This window comes from Somniosus microcephalus, chromosome 10 (assembly GCF_052327205.1).
Source record: "Somniosus microcephalus isolate GS21.2 chromosome 10, FLI_Smic_1.0, whole genome shotgun sequence".
NCBI lineage: Eukaryota > Metazoa > Chordata > Chondrichthyes > Squaliformes > Somniosidae > Somniosus > Somniosus microcephalus.
This window is the reverse complement of record NC_140996.1, coordinates 217,845,816-217,866,504: the sequence shown is the minus strand read 5'-3', so window position 1 is coordinate 217,866,504 and position 20,689 is coordinate 217,845,816. Positions and strand designations below refer to the sequence as shown.

Sequence of the window (20,689 nt, the reverse complement as noted above, 5' to 3'; positions counted from 1 at the left end):
TCACTCCCTGTGGTAGCGAGTTCCACATTCTCACCATTCTCTGGGTAAAGAAGTTTCTTCTGAATTCTCGATTTGATTTCTTGGTGACTATCTTATACTGATGGCCTCGAGTTATGCTCTTCCCCACAAGTGGAAACATTCTCTCTGTAGCCACTTTATCAAAATGTTTCATAATTTTAAAGACCTCTATTAGGTCACCCCTCAGCCGCCTTTTTTCAAGAGAAAAGAGACCCAGCCTGTCCATCCTTTCCTGATATTCAGATGCCAACAGTAGAAAAACAAAAGAAATCACATGATGAGATGTTAGTTTTTATTTTGTAAATCATTGGAAAGCAGCTGCTGGGCCCTTTAAATCCACTTCTACCTTTTCCGTAGGATCTCGCAGCTCTGGACGCCTGTTTTGTGTAGGAATGTGCGTGATTTGTTGTAATGTAATGATTTTCCATTTTCGATGCTATCTCATTGAAACGCACCTACCCATTAAGGGCATGGTGGCAGAAAATGGGGCAAACATAAAAAGGCGCAGGGTTCTGGCTTTTAACGGACTTCCCAACCCCTCATGCCTGAAAACTGCTCGCAAAACTAGGAAAATCCAGGCTCGAGCATCAGCACGCAGCTGTACCATGGAGGGAAGTACAGCCAAGCCTGATTCTGTCCTCAGTTGATGTTCATGTATGTGTGACAGTCAAGATCATTGCATCGTAATCAGTAGCAGGTAACTGGGCTCAACTTTACAAAACACTGGTTAGGCCTTAGCTGGAGTATTGTGTTTAATTCTGGGCACCGCACTTTAGGAAGGATGTCAAGGCCTTGGAGAGGGTGCAGAAGAGATTTGCGAGAATGATACCGGGGATGAGGGACTGCGGTTGTGTGGAGAGACGGGAGAAATTGGTGTTGTTCTCCTTAGAGCAGACACGGTTAAGAGGCGATTTGATAGAAGTGTTCAAACAGTTTTGATAGAGTAAATAAGGAGAAACTATTTCCAGTGGCAGAAGGGTCGGTAACCAGAGGACACAGATTTAAGGTGACATGAGGATTTGTTTTTTAACGCAGCAAATTGTTGTGATCTGGAATGCGCTGCCTGGAAGGGCGGTGGAAGTAGAAATAGCACTAACTTCCAAAAGGGAATTGTATAAATAATTGAAGGGAAAAAAATTTGCAGGCCGATGGGGAAAGAGCGGGGCAGTGGGAATAACTGGATGGCTCTTGCAAAGAGCCAGCACAAGCATGATGGGCCAAATGGCTTCCTTCTGTGTACTATCTTTTTTTTCTTCTTCATCCTTCCCCTGCCACCACACCTCCCCCCCCGCTTCTTTTATTGTGGGCGCATTTATGCCAATTGTAGCAATTAAATAACTCCCCCAGCCAAGGTCAGCTAACTCGGCTCAGACCTGGGATCCGCCCGGCTTTTGTGGCTCGGGAACTGTGCCTCCCTACCAATTCGGCCATTGGGAAGTGACGATACCATTTTCCGTCGATATTCTGAAGCGTATTCTCGGTCGATCTGAGCTCTAATGGTGATCGCAGGTCCCTTTCGTGATTGGTTGCTGTCGAGCTCGTGTTTAGCTGGAATCGATCTGATCTGAGGATCTAACTCCCCAAAATACTGGGCAGATATTACATTTCTACACCAAAGATTGAAAATTTAAGTAAGTCTCTTAATATTTAACTGTTGCAACTGAAAGTTTTCTGGAGCAAATTGGACTAACTATAAACTTTTACTTTAAAGGGAATGACGATGGGTTTGATCTTAGCGACGCTCTTAACGGTGGTCCCATTAAGCCAGCAGGTGATGAACAATGTTTTTATTTAGAAGGCTTTGGCTACATATGCGCAAACAGCAGGTATTTTGCACACAGTAAGATCCTACAAACAGCAATTATCTGAATGAATCAGTTACTCGGTGTCAGTGGCGTTGGTTGAGGGATGAATGTCGGCCAGGACACGGGGAGAACTCCCTGCGTGTCTTCAAAATAATGTCAGGAGATCTTCAACATTCACCTGAACAGGCAGCCCGTGGCTTCGGTTGAGCGTTTTATCTACCAAAGGTAGGCGGTTCTGACACTGCCGCACTTCCTCAGTCCTGCACTGGAATGCCAGTCCAGATTAAGAGCTCAAGTCTTGGAAACTCACAACCTCCTGACTCAGCGATGAGAGTGTTACCAACTGAGCCAAGCTGACACGCAAGCTTGGATTTTCCTATTGGGTGTAAGCTTGACTGGAAGTGGCATGATGTGTGTTTCATGTGCACCGTACCTGTAATGCGCTGATCCCCTACAAATTTCTGAATGCTTCCACCAGCTCTTCTTTTTTTTATTATTCGTTTGTCGGATGTGTGCGTCGCTGGCAAGGCCAGCATTTATTGCCCTTGAGAAGGTGGTGGTGAGCCGTCTTCTTGAACCGCTGCAGTCCGTGTGGTGAAAGTACTCCCACAGTGCTCTTAGGGAGGGAGTTCTAGGATTTTGACCCAGCGACGATGAAGGATCGGCGATATATTTCTAAGTCAGGATGGTGTGTGACTTGGAGGGGAACTTGGAGGTGGTGGTGTTCCCATGCGCCTGCTGCCCTTGTCCTTCTAGGAGGAGGAGGTCGCGGGTTTGGGAGGTGCTGCCGAAGAAGCCTTGGCGAGTTGCTGCAGTGCATCTTGTAGATGGTACACACTGCAGCCACGGTGTGCCGGTGGTGGAGGGAGTGAATGTTTAAGGTGGTGGAAAGGGTGCCAATCAAGCGGGCTGCTTTGTCCTGGATAGTGTCAAGCTTCTTGAGTGTTGGAGCTGCACTCATCCAGGCAAGTGGAGAAAGTATTCCATCACGCTACTTACTTGTGCCTTGTAGATGGTAGAAAGGCTTTGGGGAGTCGGGAGGTGAGACACTCGCCGCAGAATACCTAGCCTCTGACCTGTTCGTGTTGCCACAGTATTTATGTGACTGGTCAGTTAAGTTTCTGGTCAATGTTGACCCCAGGATGTTGATGGTGGGGGATTCAGCAATGGTAATGCTGTTGAATGTCAAGGGGAGGTGGTTTGACTCTCGCTTATTGGAGATAGTCATTGCCGGCAGTACTGTGGCGTGAATGTTACCTGCCACTAGTCAACCCAAGCCTGAACGTCGTCCAGGTCTTGTTTCATGCCGTATGTTGTTGCAGGTCTTGTTGCTTGACAATGGCTGTACAAGTGTTTGAAAGCTAGCAGGCCCAGGCTGCCCAAGTTTCAGCTGCTGAGAGGCAAAGGCTGGTTCAAATCCAAGAGATATGTATATGTGTACACACAGCATCCTGCCACCTCAGATACTCCCGTTAGTGAGGTAATACCTAAACGAAGCACCAGATGAGGATTAAGAGCACGTATGTTACACACTATCAACAAGGGGAAGCTCTGTGGAAGTAAAACATGGATACTCATCAATGACATGGTGGTAAAGAAAAATATGGTCGATGTGTGCTGTATTCTTGCCGAGATTTGCCAGCATATATATTAGGGGGAGTGTTTGCTAGTGCTGTTGGGGAGGGTTTAAACTAAAATGGCAGGGGTTGGGAACCTGTGCAGGGAGACAGAGGAAAGGGAAGCAAGGATAGAAGCAAAAGACAGGAAGGAGAAAAGCAAAAGTGGAAGTCAGAGATATCAAGGGTGTAAATCAAACATGGCCGCAGTAAATAATAATTCTAAAAGGTCTGCGAGTGTTAAAAAAACAAGCCTGAAGGCTTTGTCTCTTAATGCGAGGAGCATTCGTAATAAGGTGGATGAATTAGCTGCGCAAATAGATGTAAACGGATATGATATAATTGGGATTACGGAGACATGGCTCCAGGGTGACCAAGGCTGGGAATTCAACATCCAGAGGTATTCAATATTCAGGAAGGACAGGCAAAAAGGAAAAGGCGGTGGGGTAGCATTGCTGGTTAAAGAGGAGATTAACACAATAGTAAGGAAGGATATCAGCTCTGATGATGTGGAATCTGTATGGGTAGAGCTGAGAAATACCAAGGGGCAGAAAACGTTAGTGGGAGTTGTATACAGACCCCTCAAACAGTAATGCTGAGGTTGGGGATGGCATTAAACGGGAAATTAGAGATGCGTGCAATAAGGGCACAGCAGTTATCATGGGTGACTTTAATCTACATATAGATTGGTCTAACCAAATTAGTAACAATAATGTGGAAAAGGAATTCCTAGAGTGTATACGGGATGGTTTCCTGGACCAATATGTCGAGGAACCAACTAGAGATCAGGCCATTTTAGACTGGGTATTATGTAATGAGAGGATTAATTAGCAATCTTATTGTGCGAGGCCCCTTGGGGAGGAACAATCATAATATGGTAGAATTCTTCATTAAGATGGAGAGCAAAGTAATTGATTCAGAGACTTGGGTACTAAATTTAAATAAAGGAAACTATGATGGTATGAGGCGCGAGTTGGCTAGGATGGATTGGGGAATGTTAGTTAAAGGGTTGACGGTGAATAGGAAATGGCAAACATTTAAAGATCGCATGGATGAACTACGGAATTTGTTCATCCCTGTTTGGCATAAAAATAAAACAAAAAAGGTGACTCAACATTGGCTAACAAGGGAAATTAGGGATAGCATAAGATCCAAGGAGAGAACATATAAATTGGCCAGAAAAAGCAGCAAACCTGAGGATTGGGAGCAGTTTAGGATTCAGCAAAGGAGGACAAAGGGATTAATTAAGAGGGGGAAAATAGAGTATGAGAGTAAGCTTGCATGGAACATAAAAACTGACTGTAAAAGCTTCTACAGATATGTGAAGAGAAAAAGATTGGTAAAGTCAAGAACAGGTCCTTTGCAGTCAGAATCAGGGGAATTTATAATGGGGAACAAAGACATGGCAGACCAATTAAATACATACTTTGGTTCTGTCTTCACAAAGGAGGACACAAATAAACTCCCAGAGATGTCAGGAACATAGGGTCCAAAGAGAGGGAGGAACTGAATGAAATCAGTATTTGTAGGGAAATGATGTTAGGGAAATTGACGGGATTGAAGGCCGATAAATCCCCAGGGCCTGATAATCTACATCCTAGGGTACTTAAGGAAGTGGCCCTAGAAATACTAGATGCATTGCTGGTCATGTTCCAAAATTCTATAGACTCTGGAACAGTTCCCATGGATTGGAGGGTAGCTAATGTTACCCCACTATTTAAAAAAAGTGGTAGAAAAAAAACGGGGAATTATTGACCTGGCATCGGTAGTGGGGAAAATGCTAGCGTCCATTATAAAAGATGTAATAGCAGAGCACTTGGAAAACAGTGACAGGATCGTACAAAGTCAACATGGATTTACAAAAGGTAAATCATGCTTGAATAATCTACTGGAACTTTTTGAGGATGTAACTGGTAGAATAGATAAGGGAGAACCAGGGGATGTGGTGTATTTTGACTTTCAGAAGGCTTTCGATAAGGTCCCGCATAAGAGACTAGTGTGCAAAGTTAAAGCACATGGGATTGGGGGTAAGGTACTGACTTGGACAGAAAACTGGTTGGCAGACAGGAAGCAAAGAGTTGGAATAAACGGGTCTTTTTCCGAGTGGAAGGCAGTGACTAGTGGGGTACCGCAGGGTTCGGAGCTAGGACCCCAGTTGTTCACTATATATAAATGATCTAGACGAGGGAACTAGATGTAATATCTCCAAGTTTGCAGACAACACAAAGCTGGGTGGGCGTGTGTGCTGTGAGGAGGATGCAGAGAAACTCCAGTACAATTTGGACAGGTTGGGCGATTGGGAAGATGTGGATAAATGTGAGGTTATCCACTTTGGTGGCAAAAACAGGAAGGCAGATTATTATCTTAATGGCAATAGATTGGGAAAAGGGGAAGTGCAACGAGACCTGGGTGTCCTTATGCACCAGTGGCTGAAGGTAAGCATGCAGGTGCAGCAAGCGGTTAAGAAGGCAAATGGTATGCTGGCCTTCATAGCGAGAGGATTCAAGCACAGGAGCAAGGATGTCTTGCTACAGTTGTACAGGGCCTTGGTGAGACCACACCTTGAGTATTGTGTGCAGTTTTGGTCGCCTTATCTGAGGAAGGATGTTCTTGCCATGGAGGGAGTGCAGCGAAAATTCACCAGACTGATACCTGGGATGGCAAGAATGACGTATGAAGAGAGATTGGGTCGATTAGGCTTATATTTGCTAGAGTTTAGAAGAATGAGAGGGGATCTCATTGAAACTTAGAATTTTATAACAGGTCTAGACAGTCTAGATGCAGGAAGGATGTTCCCGATGGCGGGGGAGTCCAAAACCAGGGGTCACAGGATAAGGGGTAAGCCATTTAGAACAAAGATGAGGAGGAATTTCTTCACCCAGAGAGTGGTGAACCTGTGGAATCCTCTACCACAGATGGCAGTTGAGGCCAAGTCATTAAATATATTCAAGAAGGAGTTAGATATATTTCTTAAAGCTAAAGGGATCAAGGGATATGGGGAGAAGGCAGGGACAGGGTACTGAATTTGGATGATCAGCCATGATCTCATTGAATGGCGGAGCAGGCTCAAGGGGCTGAATGGCCTACTCCTGCTCCTATCTTCTATGTTTCTATGTCCGGCAGCATCTGTGGAGAGAGAGAAACAGAGTCAATGTTTCAGGCTCCACAACCCTTCGGCAGAACTGGAAAAAGTTAGAGATGTAACAAGTGCAGAGGAAGGGAAAGGGGGGGGGGAGGGAAGGAAAGAACAAAAGGGAAGGTCTGTGATAGGGTGGAGGGCAGGAGAGATTAAGAGACAAAAGGGATGATGGTGCGAGGCGAAAGGGGGTGGTAATGGGACAAGTAAAGAAACAAAAGATACGTCTACAGGAGGTGTAAATGGCAATGGCAGAATCATCAACGGCACCTGTTGTCCGAAACAATGGGAGCAGTGGCTATGATTTGGAATAGTTGAACTCCGTGTTGAGTCCGGAAAGATGTAAAGTGGCCACTGCTGTTGGAGGGAAGTGAGATGATGGAGGAGTGGAAGATGCATGCTGGGTTGTATGGTTGGAGGAGATTACTGAAGTAAGGTGTGGCAAGGCCATGGACGGATTTGAAAGCCAGGATGAGAATTGTGGAAGTAAACTTGCTGAAGCTTCAGGAGCCAGTGGAGCTCGAGAGAGAGAGAGAGGACGGCAGTGGGGTGAGGACGCAGGCTGCATTGCTTTGGATGAGTTGAAGCTTGTGGCGGGTTCTCGCCAGGGAGAGTGTTCGAGAGGTCAAGCTTCGAAGCAGTAAAAACATGGACTAGGGAATGGAGGCGTCCCAAAGCGCTTTACAGACAATGAAGTCAATTATTGAAGTATAGGGACTGTTGTAATGTAGGAAACACGGCCGCCAATTTGCACACAGCAAGGTGTCGCAAGCAGCAATGTGATAATGACCAGATAATCTGTTTTTAGTGATGTTGTTTGCAGGATAAGTATTGGCCAGGACACTGGGGTGAACTCCCTTGTAAAGAAAGAAGAACAAACTTGCATTTCTATAGCACCTTTTCACAACCTCAGGACGTCCCAAAGCACTTTACAGCCAATGAAGTACTTTTGAAGCGTAGTCGTCGTTATGTAGGCAAGTGCAGCTGCAACCTGCACACAGTAAGGTCCCACAAAAGCATTGAGATAATATTGGGCCAGAACTTCGGGTCCCCACAGGCGAGTACGCGCTGGGTACTCGCGCGTCGGCCCAACGAAAGTGCCGGTTTCGTGCATGCACTGCTCATAAGCGAGAAACCGGAACTTCCGTTCCCTTTAAAGGAAGGGGTTCACAGGTCGAATGCATGTGCCGGAGAGGCAGCGCGTGCACCAGGAACTTACATTTTTTTTGCAGGTTTCTCCGGGAGGGTAAGTCTCCAGGAGCTACATTTCTAAAAAGCAGTCGCAAGGCCTGCTTTTAACAAGATAAGTGGTGAATTAAGTAAAATTAAAACATTTTTTCCACAGGTTTATTATTTTTAAATACTTTAAAGAAAGGTAAGTTTATTTTTAGCTCTTAGAAAATGTAATTTTTTCCAAAAATTTAAATTATTGTTTAAAATAGTTATTTTGTGTAAATTATACTTATTTTAAAAATGTGTTTTTAAAAAAAAAAAAAAAAAAATTATTTGAAGCTTAATGATGTTTTGGGGCTTATAATATTTATAGTTTTGACAGCTTTTCCTGTCAATTTTATGAATGGGCATTTCCCTGCTACCATTGGCTCTCCATGGCCCACGTGATCCCAGGGGATGCATCGAACTAACTGCGCCCCTGGGATACGCAAGCACTGCGCGCCGGCAGTTGGAGGAGGCCCAGGATCAGAATCCCACACGGGCCCACAGCACAACGGCTGGCGGGCTAGGTAAGTGCAGGTCGGAGGCTTGCACCCGCGGGAAGCCTCAGACCCGAATTTCTGGGCCAATAAATAGTGTTTTTGGTGGTGTTGGTTGATGTTGTGTCTGTGTATAATAAGACACAGACTGCAGGAGAAACGGTACAACAGGTGTTTACTCAACGTGGCTCACAGTGGAACTGTCTGTACAGATTACTACTCAGTGCTATATACAGGTGTGGTCACTGCCGGTACTACAGTACACATGAGCTGTAAAAAGTAGTTCCCCCCCTTAAAGGTATATACATTACAATTCCTCCCCTTTTAGATTAACAGTACCATAACACTCATTTAACAATTAAATATCAAACTAATTACAATTAACACTTTTAACATGCAACATTAGCTGAAAATAATCTATTTATATATTCAGTCTTTGGGGAGGCTTCCTGATCCTTTCTGGATAGCGCCTTTCCCGAGTGTCTTGCTCTTGGTGCGGAGGCGATTCTGGCCCCCTGTCGTCAGTTGGTTCCTCACCTTCCGATGCTACTGTTTCTGGGGTAGATGCGACCTCTACGTCGGGTTCATCATCAGGTACGTATGGGCGAGGCATGGGGTTGACTTGTTCCTGTGACTCTAGGATCTGGTCAGCATGGCGTCTCACGATGCTCTCCCCAACGTCCACTGTGTACATTAGTGGGCCCTGCCGTGTGCATATCGTTCCTGGCTGCCATTTTTCTGTTCGGTAGTCGCGGGCCAAGACTGGTTGCCCTACATTGAAGCTCCTTGTTGGCTTCTCGTGGATGTGCTGGAATTGCTTACTCTCAACATCTCTTCGTACGTTTGGTCTGAGCAAATCCAGGCGAGATCTTAACCTTCGGTTAAAGAACATCATGGCTGGGGCCTGGTTGGTGACTGCATGTGGCGAACAGGAAATTGTCCACCTTGTGCTGCAGCGGAATGTTGTCATTGTACATAGCCTTTATTGCCTTCTTAAAGGTTTGTACGAACCTCTCGGCCAATCCATTTGTGGCTGGATGATACGGGGCGGATGTGTAATGCCTTACCCCATTCTTTTTCAAGAACCTCCGGAACTCTTCGGACACAAACTGTGGTCCGTTGTCGGAGCAAATCTGTTCTGGCAAGCCATTCCTGGCAAAAATGGTCCGTAGGACTGCAATAGTTTTCTCTGTGGTGGTGGAGGACATTTTGAAGACCTCAGGCCATTTCGAGTGAGCATCCACTGCTATTAAGAACATTGAGTCCATGAATGGACCAGCAAAATCAATATGCACCCGTTGCCATGGAGATGAGGGCCACTCCCATGGGTGTAGAGAGGCCTGTGGTGGTGCATTTTGGACTTTCTGGCATCCTGAGCAGCTCTTGGTCAGGTCCTCGATTTGTTTATCGATTCCCGGCCACCACACATAAGCCCTGGCTAGGCTTTTCATTTTTACCCCTCCCAGATGACCCTCATGAAGCTCATTGAGCACTCTATCCCTTAACTTGGGTGGAATTACCACTCGGGATCCACACATCAAGGTCCCCCGGCACACTGACAGCTGTTCTCTCCTTGTCGAGAATGCTGGCAACAGTGAGTCGCCATGTGCTGGCCATCCCTTCACCGTCAAATCATATACCCGAGACAGTGTCGGGTCATTTCGGGTTTCCTTTTCGATACAAGCGTTAGTTACTGGTGGGTATTCAACTATAGTCGAATGGAATATTTCGACAGGATCCACTGCTGGTGCTTCCTCCGCAGTAGGCAGTGGCAGGCGTGATAGCCCATCAGCATTTCCATGCTGTTTCGTGCCCTTGTATTCAATCTCATAGTGGTGCGCCCCTAGAAAAAGTGACCATCTTTGTAGTCGTTGCGCAGTCATCACCGGAACGCCCTTCTTCGGATTAAAAATGGAGACAAGAGGCTGGTGATCAGTCAGCAAGGTGAATTTCTGCCCGTGCAGATAGTGATTGAACTTTTTCACTCCCCACACTAGGCTGAGGGCCTCCCTGTCAATCTGGGCGTAGTTACATTCGGCTGAGGTTAGTGATCGTGACGCAAAGGCTATTGGCCTCTCTGAGCCGTCCGAGAATTTGTGCGACAGCACCGCTCCAATGCCGTAGGGTGACGCATCACATGCCAACCGAATTGGTAATGCTGGGTTGTAATGGGCCAATACCTCTTTCGATGTGATTAGTGTTTTGCTGTTCTGGAAAGCTCGTCTACATTCGTCACTCCACTTCCATGGCACCCCAGTTTGCAGTAGGGTGTTCAGTGGGTGTAGTATTGTAGACAAATTTGGCTAGAACTTATGGTAGTTGTTAGATCCGTGTATCTTGATGTTGTGTGTCCTTCAATAATTAGACAAGAGACTGCAGGGGACAATCAACAGGTGTTTACTGGATGAGGGTTACTCTAAAACTAACTGTACAGATCCCTCCGGCCAAGGTCAGCTAACTCAGCTCAGACCTGGGATCTACCCAGCCTTTGTGGCTCGGGATCTGTGCCTTCCTACCAATTCGGCCATTGGGAAGTGACGATACGTACCATTTTCCGTCGATATTCTGAAGCGTATTCTCGGTCGATCTGAGCTCTAATGGTGATCGCAGGTCCCTTTCGTGATTGGTTGCTGTCGAGCTTGTGTTTTGCTGGAATCAATCCGATCTGAGTATCACACTCCCCAAAATACTGTACATTTCTACACCAAAGATTGAAAATTTAAGTAAGTCTCTTAATATTTAACTGTTGCAACTGAAAGTTTTCTGGAGTAAATTGGACTAACTATAAACCTTTACTTTCCAGGGAATGACGATGGGTTTGATCTTAGCGACGCTCTTAACGGTGGTCCCATTAAGCCAGCAGGTGATGAACAATGTTTTTATTTAGAAGGCTTTGGCTACATATGCAAACACTGCAGGTATTTTGCACACAGTAAGATCCTACAAACAGCAATTATCTGAATGATCAGTTACTCGGTGTCAGTGGCGTTGGTTGAGGGATGAATGTCGGCCAGGACACGGGGAGAACTCCCTGCGTGTCTTCAAAATAATGTCAGGAGATCTTCAACATTCACCTGAACAGGCAGCCCGTGGCTTCGGTTGAGCGTTTTATCTACCAAAGGTAGGCGGTTCTGACACTGCCGCACTTCCTCAGTCCTGCACTGGAATGCCAGTCCAGATTAAGAGCTCAAGTCTTGGAAACTCACAACCTCCTGACTCAGCGATGAGAGTGTTACCAACTGAGCCAAGCTGACACGCAAGCTTGGATTTTCCTATTGGGTGTAAGCTTGACTGGAAGTGGCATGATGTGTGTTTCATGTGCACCGTACCTGTAATGCGCTGATCCCCTACAAATTTCTGAATGCTTCCACCAGCTCTTCTTTTTTTTATTATTCGTTTGTCGGATGTGTGCGTCGCTGGCAAGGCCAGCATTTATTGCCCTTGAGAAGGTGGTGGTGAGCCGTCTTCTTGAACCGCTGCAGTCCGTGTGGTGAAAGTACTCCCACAGTGCTCTTAGGGAGGGAGTTCTAGGATTTTGACCCAGCGACGATGAAGGATCGGCGATATATTTCTAAGTCAGGATGGTGTGTGACTTGGAGGGGAACTTGGAGGTGGTGGTGTTCCCATGCGCCTGCTGCCCTTGTCCTTCTAGGAGGAGGAGGTCGCGGGTTTGGGAGGTGCTGCCGAAGAAGCCTTGGCGAGTTGCTGCAGTGCATCTTGTAGATGGTACACACTGCAGCCACGGTGTGCCGGTGGTGGAGGGAGTGAATGTTTAAGGTGGTGGAAAGGGTGCCAATCAAGCGGGCTGCTTTGTCCTGGATAGTGTCAAGCTTCTTGAGTGTTGGAGCTGCACTCATCCAGGCAAGTGGAGAAAGTATTCCATCACGCTACTTACTTGTGCCTTGTAGATGGTAGAAAGGCTTTGGGGAGTCGGGAGGTGAGACACTCGCCGCAGAATACCTAGCCTCTGACCTGTTCGTGTTGCCACAGTATTTATGTGACTGGTCAGTTAAGTTTCTGGTCAATGTTGACCCCAGGATGTTGATGGTGGGGGATTCAGCAATGGTAATGCTGTTGAATGTCAAGGGGAGGTGGTTTGACTCTCGCTTATTGGAGATAGTCATTGCCGGCAGTACTGTGGCGTGAATGTTACCTGCCACTAGTCAACCCAAGCCTGAACGTCGTCCAGGTCTTGTTTCATGCCGTATGTTGTTGCAGGTCTTGTTGCTTGACAATGGCTGTACAAGTGTTTGAAAGCTAGCAGGCCCAGGCTGCCCAAGTTTCAGCTGCTGAGAGGCAAAGGCTGGTTCAAATCCAAGAGATATGTATATGTGTACACACAGCATCCTGCCACCTCAGATACTCCCGTTAGTGAGGTAATACCTAAACGAAGCACCAGATGAGGATTAAGAGCACGTATGTTACACACTATCAACAAGGGGAAGCTCTGTGGAAGTAAAACATGGATACTCATCAATGACATGGTGGTAAAGAAAAATATGGTCGATGTGTGCTGTATTCTTGCCGAGATTTGCCAGCATATATATTAGGGGGAGTGTTTGCTAGTGCTGTTGGGGAGGGTTTAAACTAAAATGGCAGGGGTTGGGAACCTGTGCAGGGAGACAGAGGAAAGGGAAGCAAGGATAGAAGCAAAAGACAGGAAGGAGAAAAGCAAAAGTGGAAGTCAGAGATATCAAGGGTGTAAATCAAACATGGCCGCAGTAAATAATAATTCTAAAAGGTCTGCGAGTGTTAAAAAAACAAGCCTGAAGGCTTTGTCTCTTAATGCGAGGAGCATTCGTAATAAGGTGGATGAATTAGCTGCGCAAATAGATGTAAACGGATATGATATAATTGGGATTACGGAGACATGGCTCCAGGGTGACCAAGGCTGGGAATTCAACATCCAGAGGTATTCAATATTCAGGAAGGACAGGCAAAAAGGAAAAGGCGGTGGGGTAGCATTGCTGGTTAAAGAGGAGATTAACACAATAGTAAGGAAGGATATCAGCTCTGATGATGTGGAATCTGTATGGGTAGAGCTGAGAAATACCAAGGGGCAGAAAACGTTAGTGGGAGTTGTATACAGACCCCTCAAACAGTAATGCTGAGGTTGGGGATGGCATTAAACGGGAAATTAGAGATGCGTGCAATAAGGGCACAGCAGTTATCATGGGTGACTTTAATCTACATATAGATTGGTCTAACCAAATTAGTAACAATAATGTGGAAAAGGAATTCCTAGAGTGTATACGGGATGGTTTCCTGGACCAATATGTCGAGGAACCAACTAGAGATCAGGCCATTTTAGACTGGGTATTATGTAATGAGAGGATTAATTAGCAATCTTATTGTGCGAGGCCCCTTGGGGAGGAACAATCATAATATGGTAGAATTCTTCATTAAGATGGAGAGCAAAGTAATTGATTCAGAGACTTGGGTACTAAATTTAAATAAAGGAAACTATGATGGTATGAGGCGCGAGTTGGCTAGGATGGATTGGGGAATGTTAGTTAAAGGGTTGACGGTGAATAGGAAATGGCAAACATTTAAAGATCGCATGGATGAACTACGGAATTTGTTCATCCCTGTTTGGCATAAAAATAAAACAAAAAAGGTGACTCAACATTGGCTAACCAGGGAAATTAGGGATAGCATAAGATCCAAGGAGAGAACATATAAATTGGCCAGAAAAAGCAGCAAACCTGAGGATTGGGAGCAGTTTAGGATTCAGCAAAGGAGGACAAAGGGATTAATTAAGAGGGGGAAAATAGAGTATGAGAGTAAGCTTGCATGGAACATAAAAACTGACTGTAAAAGCTTCTACAGATATGTGAAGAGAAAAAGATTGGTAAAGTCAAGCACAGGTCCTTTGCAGTCAGAATCAGGGGAATTTATAATGGGGAACAAAGACATGGCAGACCAATTAAATACATACTTTGGTTCTGTCTTCACAAAGGAGGACACAAATAAACTCCCAGAGATGTCAGGAACATAGGGTCCAAAGAGAGGGAGGAACTGAATGAAATCAGTATTTGTAGGGAAATGATGTTGGGGAAATTGACGGGATTGAAGGCCGATAAATCCCCAGGGCCTGATAATCTACATCCTAGGGTACTTAAGGAAGTGGCCCTAGAAATACTAGATGCATTGCTGGTCATGTTCCAAAATTCTATAGACTCTGGAACAGTTCCCATGGATTGGAGGGTAGCTAATGTTACCCCACTATTTAAAAAAAGTGGTAGAAAAAAAACGGGGAATTATTGACCTGGCATCGGTAGTGGGGAAAATGCTAGCGTCCATTATAAAAGATGTAATAGCAGAGCACTTGGAAAACAGTGACAGGATCGTACAAAGTCAACATGGATTTACAAAAGGTAAATCATGCTTGAATAATCTACTGGAACTTTTTGAGGATGTAACTGGTAGAATAGATAAGGGAGAACCAGGGGATGTGGTGTATTTTGACTTTCAGAAGGCTTTCGATAAGGTCCCGCATAAGAGACTAGTGTGCAAAGTTAAAGCACATGGGATTGGGGGTAAGGTACTGACTTGGACAGAAAACTGGTTGGCAGACAGGAAGCAAAGAGTTGGAATAAACGGGTCTTTTTCCGAGTGGAAGGCAGTGACTAGTGGGGTACCGCAGGGTTCGGAGCTAGGACCCCAGTTGTTCACTATATATAAATGATCTAGACGAGGGAACTAGATGTAATATCTCCAAGTTTGCAGACAACACAAAGCTGGGTGGGCGTGTGTGCTGTGAGGAGGATGCAGAGAAACTCCAGTACAATTTGGACAGGTTGGGCGATTGGGAAGATGTGGATAAATGTGAGGTTATCCACTTTGGTGGCAAAAACAGGAAGGCAGATTATTATCTTAATGGCAATAGATTGGGAAAAGGGGAAGTGCAACGAGACCTGGGTGTCCTTATGCACCAGTGGCTGAAGGTAAGCATGCAGGTGCAGCAAGCGGTTAAGAAGGCAAATGGTATGCTGGCCTTCATAGCGAGAGGATTCAAGCACAGGAGCAAGGATGTCTTGCTACAGTTGTACAGGGCCTTGGTGAGACCACACCTTGAGTATTGTGTGCAGTTTTGGTCGCCTTATCTGAGGAAGGATGTTCTTGCCATGGAGGGAGTGCAGCGAAAATTCACCAGACTGATACCTGGGATGGCAAGAATGACGTATGAAGAGAGATTGGGTCGATTAGGCTTATATTTGCTAGAGTTTAGAAGAATGAGAGGGGATCTCATTGAAACTTAGAATTTTATAACAGGTCTAGACAGTCTAGATGCAGGAAGGATGTTCCCGATGGCGGGGGAGTCCAAAACCAGGGGTCACAGGATAAGGGGTAAGCCATTTAGAACAAAGATGAGGAGGAATTTCTTCACCCAGAGAGTGGTGAACCTGTGGAATCCTCTACCACAGATGGCAGTTGAGGCCAAGTCATTAAATATATTCAAGAAGGAGTTAGATATATTTCTTAAAGCTAAAGGGATCAAGGGATATGGGGAGAAGGCAGGGACAGGGTACTGAATTTGGATGATCAGCCATGATCTCATTGAATGGCGGAGCAGGCTCAAGGGGCTGAATGGCCTACTCCTGCTCCTATCTTCTATGTTTCTATGTCCGGCAGCATCTGTGGAGAGAGAGAAACAGAGTCAATGTTTCAGGCTCCACAACCCTTCGGCAGAACTGGAAAAAGTTAGAGATGTAACAAGTGCAGAGGAAGGGAAAGGGGGGGGGGAGGGAAGGAAAGAACAAAAGGGAAGGTCTGTGATAGGGTGGAGGGCAGGAGAGATTAAGAGACAAAAGGGATGATGGTGCGAGGCGAAAGGGGGTGGTAATGGGACAAGTAAAGAAACAAAAGATACGTCTACAGGAGGTGTAAATGGCAATGGCAGAATCATCAACGGCACCTGTTGTCCGAAACAATGGGAGCAGTGGCTATGATTTGGAATAGTTGAACTCCGTGTTGAGTCCGGAAAGATGTAAAGTGGCCACTGCTGTTGGAGGGAAGTGAGATGATGGAGGAGTGGAAGATGCATGCTGGGTTGTATGGTTGGAGGAGATTACTGAAGTAAGGTGTGGCAAGGCCATGGACGGATTTGAAAGCCAGGATGAGAATTGTGGAAGTAAACTTGCTGAAGCTTCAGGAGCCAGTGGAGCTCGAGAGAGAGAGAGAGGACGGCAGTGGGGTGAGGACGCAGGCTGCATTGCTTTGGATGAGTTGAAGCTTGTGGCGGGTTCTCGCCAGGGAGAGTGTTCGAGAGGTCAAGCTTCGAAGCAGTAAAAACATGGACTAGGGAATGGAGGCGTCCCAAAGCGCTTTACAGACAATGAAGTCAATTATTGAAGTATAGGGACTGTTGTAATGTAGGAAACACGGCCGCCAATTTGCACACAGCAAGGTGTCGCAAGCAGCAATGTGATAATGACCAGATAATCTGTTTTTAGTGATGTTGTTTGCAGGATAAGTATTGGCCAGGACACTGGGGTGAACTCCCTTGTAAAGAAAGAAGAACAAACTTGCATTTCTATAGCACCTTTTCACAACCTCAGGACGTCCCAAAGCACTTTACAGCCAATGAAGTACTTTTGAAGCGTAGTCGTCGTTATGTAGGCAAGTGCAGCTGCAACCTGCACACAGTAAGGTCCCACAAAAGCATTGAGATAATATTGGGCCAGAACTTCGGGTCCCCACAGGTGAGTACGCGCTGGGTACTCGCGCGTCGGCCCAACGAAAGTGCCGGTTTCGTGCATGCACTGCTCATAAGCGAGAAACCGGAACTTCCGTTCCCTTTAAAGGAAGGGGTTCACAGGTCGAATGCATGCGCCGGAGAGGCAGCGCGTGCACCAGGAACTTACATTTTTTTTGCAGGTTTCTCCGGGAGGGTAAGTCTCCAGGAGCTACATTTCTAAAAAGCAGTCGCAAGGCCTGCTTTTAACAAGATAAGTGGTGAATTAAGTAAAATTAAAACATTTTTTCCACAGGTTTATTATTTTTAAATACTTTAAAGAAAGGTAAGTTTATTTTTAGCTCTGTTAGAAAATGTAATTTTTTCCAAAAATTTAAATTATTGTTTAAAATAGTTATTTTGTGTAAATTATACTTATTTTAAAAATGTGTTTTTAAAAAAAAAAAAAAAAAAAAATTATTTGAAGCTTAATGATGTTTTGGGGCTTATAATATTTATAGTTTTGACAGCTTTTCCTGTCAATTTTATGAATGGGCATTTCCCTGCTACCATTGGCTCTCCATGGCCCACGTGATCCCAGGGGATGCATCGAACTAACTGCGCCCCTGGGATACGCAAGCACTGCGCGCCGGCAGTTGGAGGAGGCCCAGGATCAGAATCCCACACGGGCCCACAGCACAACGGCTGGCGGGCTAGGTAAGTGCAGGTCGGAGGCTTGCACCCGCGGGAAGCCTCAGACCCGAATTTCTGGGCCAATAAATAGTGTTTTTGGTGGTGTTGGTTGATGTTGTGTCTGTGTATAATAAGACACAGACTGCAGGAGAAACGGTACAACAGGTGTTTACTCAACGTGGCTCACAGTGGAACTGTCTGTACAGATTACTACTCAGTGCTTTATACAGGTGTGGTCACTGCCGGTACTACAGTACACATGAGCTGTAAAAAGTAGTTCCCCCCTTAAAGGTATATACATTACAATTCCTCCCCTTTTAGATTAACAGTACCATAACACTCATTTAACAATTAAATATCAAACTAATTACAATTAACACTTTTAACATGCAACATTAGCTGAAAATAATCTATTTATATATTCAGTCTTTGGGGAGGCTTCCTGATCCTTTCTGGATAGCGCCTTTCCCGAGTGTCTTGCTCTTGGTGCGGAGGCGATTCTGGCCCCCTGTCGTCAGTTGGTTCCTCACCTTCCGATGCTACTGTTTCTGGGGTAGATGCGACCTCTACGTCGGGTTCATCATCAGGTACGTATGGGCGAGGCATGGGGTTGACTTGTTCCTGTGACTCTAGGATCTGGTCAGCATGGCGTCTCACGATGCTCTCCCCAACGTCCACTGTGTACATTAGTGGGCCCTGCCGTGTGCATATCGTTCCTGGCTGCCATTTTTCTGTTCGGTAGTCGCGGGCCAAGACTGGTTGCCCTACATTGAAGCTCCTTGTTGGCTTCTCGTGGATGTGCTGGAATTGCTTACTCTCAACATCTCTTCGTACGTTTGGTCTGAGCAAATCCAGGCGAGATCTTAACCTTCGGCTAAAGAACATCATGGCTGGGGCCTGGTTGGTGACTGCATGTGTCGCATTCCGGTAGGCGAACAGGAAATTGTCCACCTTGTGCTGCAGCGGAATGTTGTCATTGTACATAGCCTTTATTGCCTTCTTAAAGGTTTGTACGAACCTCTCGGCCAATCCATTTGTGGCTGGATGATACGGGGCGGATGTGTAATGCCTTACCCCATTCTTTTTCAAGAACCTCCGGAACTCTTCGGACACAAACTGTGGTCCGTTGTCGGAGCAAATCTGTTCTGGCAAGCCATTCCTGGCAAAAATGGTCCGTAGGACTGCAATAGTTTTCTCTGTGGTGGTGGAGGACATTTTGAAGACCTCAGGCCATTTCGAGTGAGCATCCACTGCTATTAAGAACATTGAGTCCATGAATGGACCAGCAAAATCAATATGCACCCGTTGCCATGGAGATGAGGGCCACTCCCATGGGTGTAGAGGGGCCTGTGGTGGTGCATTTTGGACTTTCTGGCATCCTGAGCAGCTCTTGGTCAGGTCCTCGATTTGTTTATCGATTCCCGGCCACCACACATAAGCCCTGGCTAGGCTTTTCATTTTTACCCCTCCCAGATGACCCTCATGAAGCTCATTGAGCACTCTATCCCTTAACTTGGGTGGAATTACCACTCGGGATCCACACATCAAGGTCCCCCGGCACACTGACAGCTGTTCTCTCCTTGTCGAGAATGCTGGCAACAGTGAGTCGCCATGTGCTGGCCATCCCTTCACCGTCAAATCATATACCCGAGACAGTGTCGGGTCATTTCGGGTTTCCTTTTCGATACAAGCGTTAGTTACCGGTGGGTATTCAACTATAGTCGAATGGAATATTTCGACAGGATCCACTGCTGGTGCTTCCTCCGCAGTAGGCAGTGGCAGGCGTGATAGCCCATCAGCATTTCCATGCTGTTTCGTGCCCTTGTATTCAATCTCATAGTGGTGCGCCCCTAGAAAAAGTGACCATCTTTGTAGTCGTTGCGCAGTCATCACCGGAACGCCCTTCTTCGGATTAAAAATGGAGACAAGAGGCTGGTGATCAGTCAGCAAGGTGAATTTCTGCCCGTGCAGATAGTGATTGAACTTTTTCACTCCCCACACTAGGCTGAGGGCCTCCCTGTCAATCTGGGCGTAGTTACATTCGGCTGAGGTTAGTGATCGTGACGCAAAGGCTATTGGCCTCTCTGAGCCGTCCGAGAATTTGTGCGACAGCACCGCTCCAATGCCGTAGGGTGACGCATCACATGCCAACCGAGTTGGTAATGCTAGGTTGTAATGGGCCAATACCTCTTTCGATGTGATTAGTGTTTTGCTGTTCTGGAAAGCTCGTCTACATTCGTCACTCCACTTCCATGGCACCCCAGTTTGCAGTAGGGTGTTCAGTGGGTGTAGTATTGTAGACAAATTTGGCTAGAACTTATGGTAGTTGTTAGATCCGTGTATCTTGATGTTGTGTGTCCTTCAATAATTAGACAAGAGACTGCAGGGGACAATCAACAGGTGTTTACTGGATGAGGGTTACTCTAAAACTAACTGTACAGATCCCTCCGGCCAAGGTCAGCTAACTCAGCTCAGACCTGGGATCTACCCAGCCTTTGTGGCTCGGGATCTGTGCCTTCCTACCAATTCGGCCATTGGGAAGTGACGATACGTACCATTTTTCCGTCGATATTCTGAAGCGTATTCTCGGTCGATCTGAGCTCTAATGGTGATCGCAGGTCCCTTTCGTGATTGGTTGCTGTCGAGCTTGTGTTTTGCTGGAATCAATCCGATCTGAGTATCACACTCCCCAAAATACTGTACATTTCTACACCAAAGATTGAAAATTTAAGTAAGTCTCTTAATATTTAACTGTTGCAACTGAAAGTTTTCTGGAGTAAATTGGACTAACTATAAACCTTTACTTTCCAGGGAATGACGATGGGTTTGATCTTAGCGACGCTCTTAACGGTGGTCCCATTAAGCCAGCAGGTGATGAACAATGTTTTTATTTAGAAGGCTTTGGCTACATATGCAAACACTGCAGGTATTTTGCACACAGTAAGATCCTACAAACAGCAATTATCTGAATGATCAGTTACTCGGTGTCAGTGGCGTTGGTTGAGGGATGAATGTCGGCCAGGACACGGGGA

The 20,689-nt window shown here is 46.0% G+C and overlaps 1 protein-coding gene across 3 annotated transcripts in view; it reads left to right on the top strand.

The window, feature by feature from the left end:
* The window catches only part of LOC147112102 (uncharacterized), a 77,925-nt gene that overhangs the window by 30,971 nt on the left and 26,265 nt on the right, over positions 1-20,689 (top strand). For all 3 annotated transcript variants that reach the window (XR_015079819.1, XR_015079818.1, XM_085999617.1), the window contains exons 5-7: positions 1,730-1,789; positions 11,091-11,150; positions 20,469-20,528. Coding sequence is in view for 1 of the 3 variants with exons in the window: in XM_085999617.1 (XP_085855743.1) it covers positions 1,730-1,789; positions 11,091-11,150; positions 20,469-20,528 (180 nt within the window). In the remaining 2 variants the exon portion in view is untranslated. The remainder of the gene's footprint in view (positions 1-1,729; positions 1,790-11,090; positions 11,151-20,468; positions 20,529-20,689) is intronic.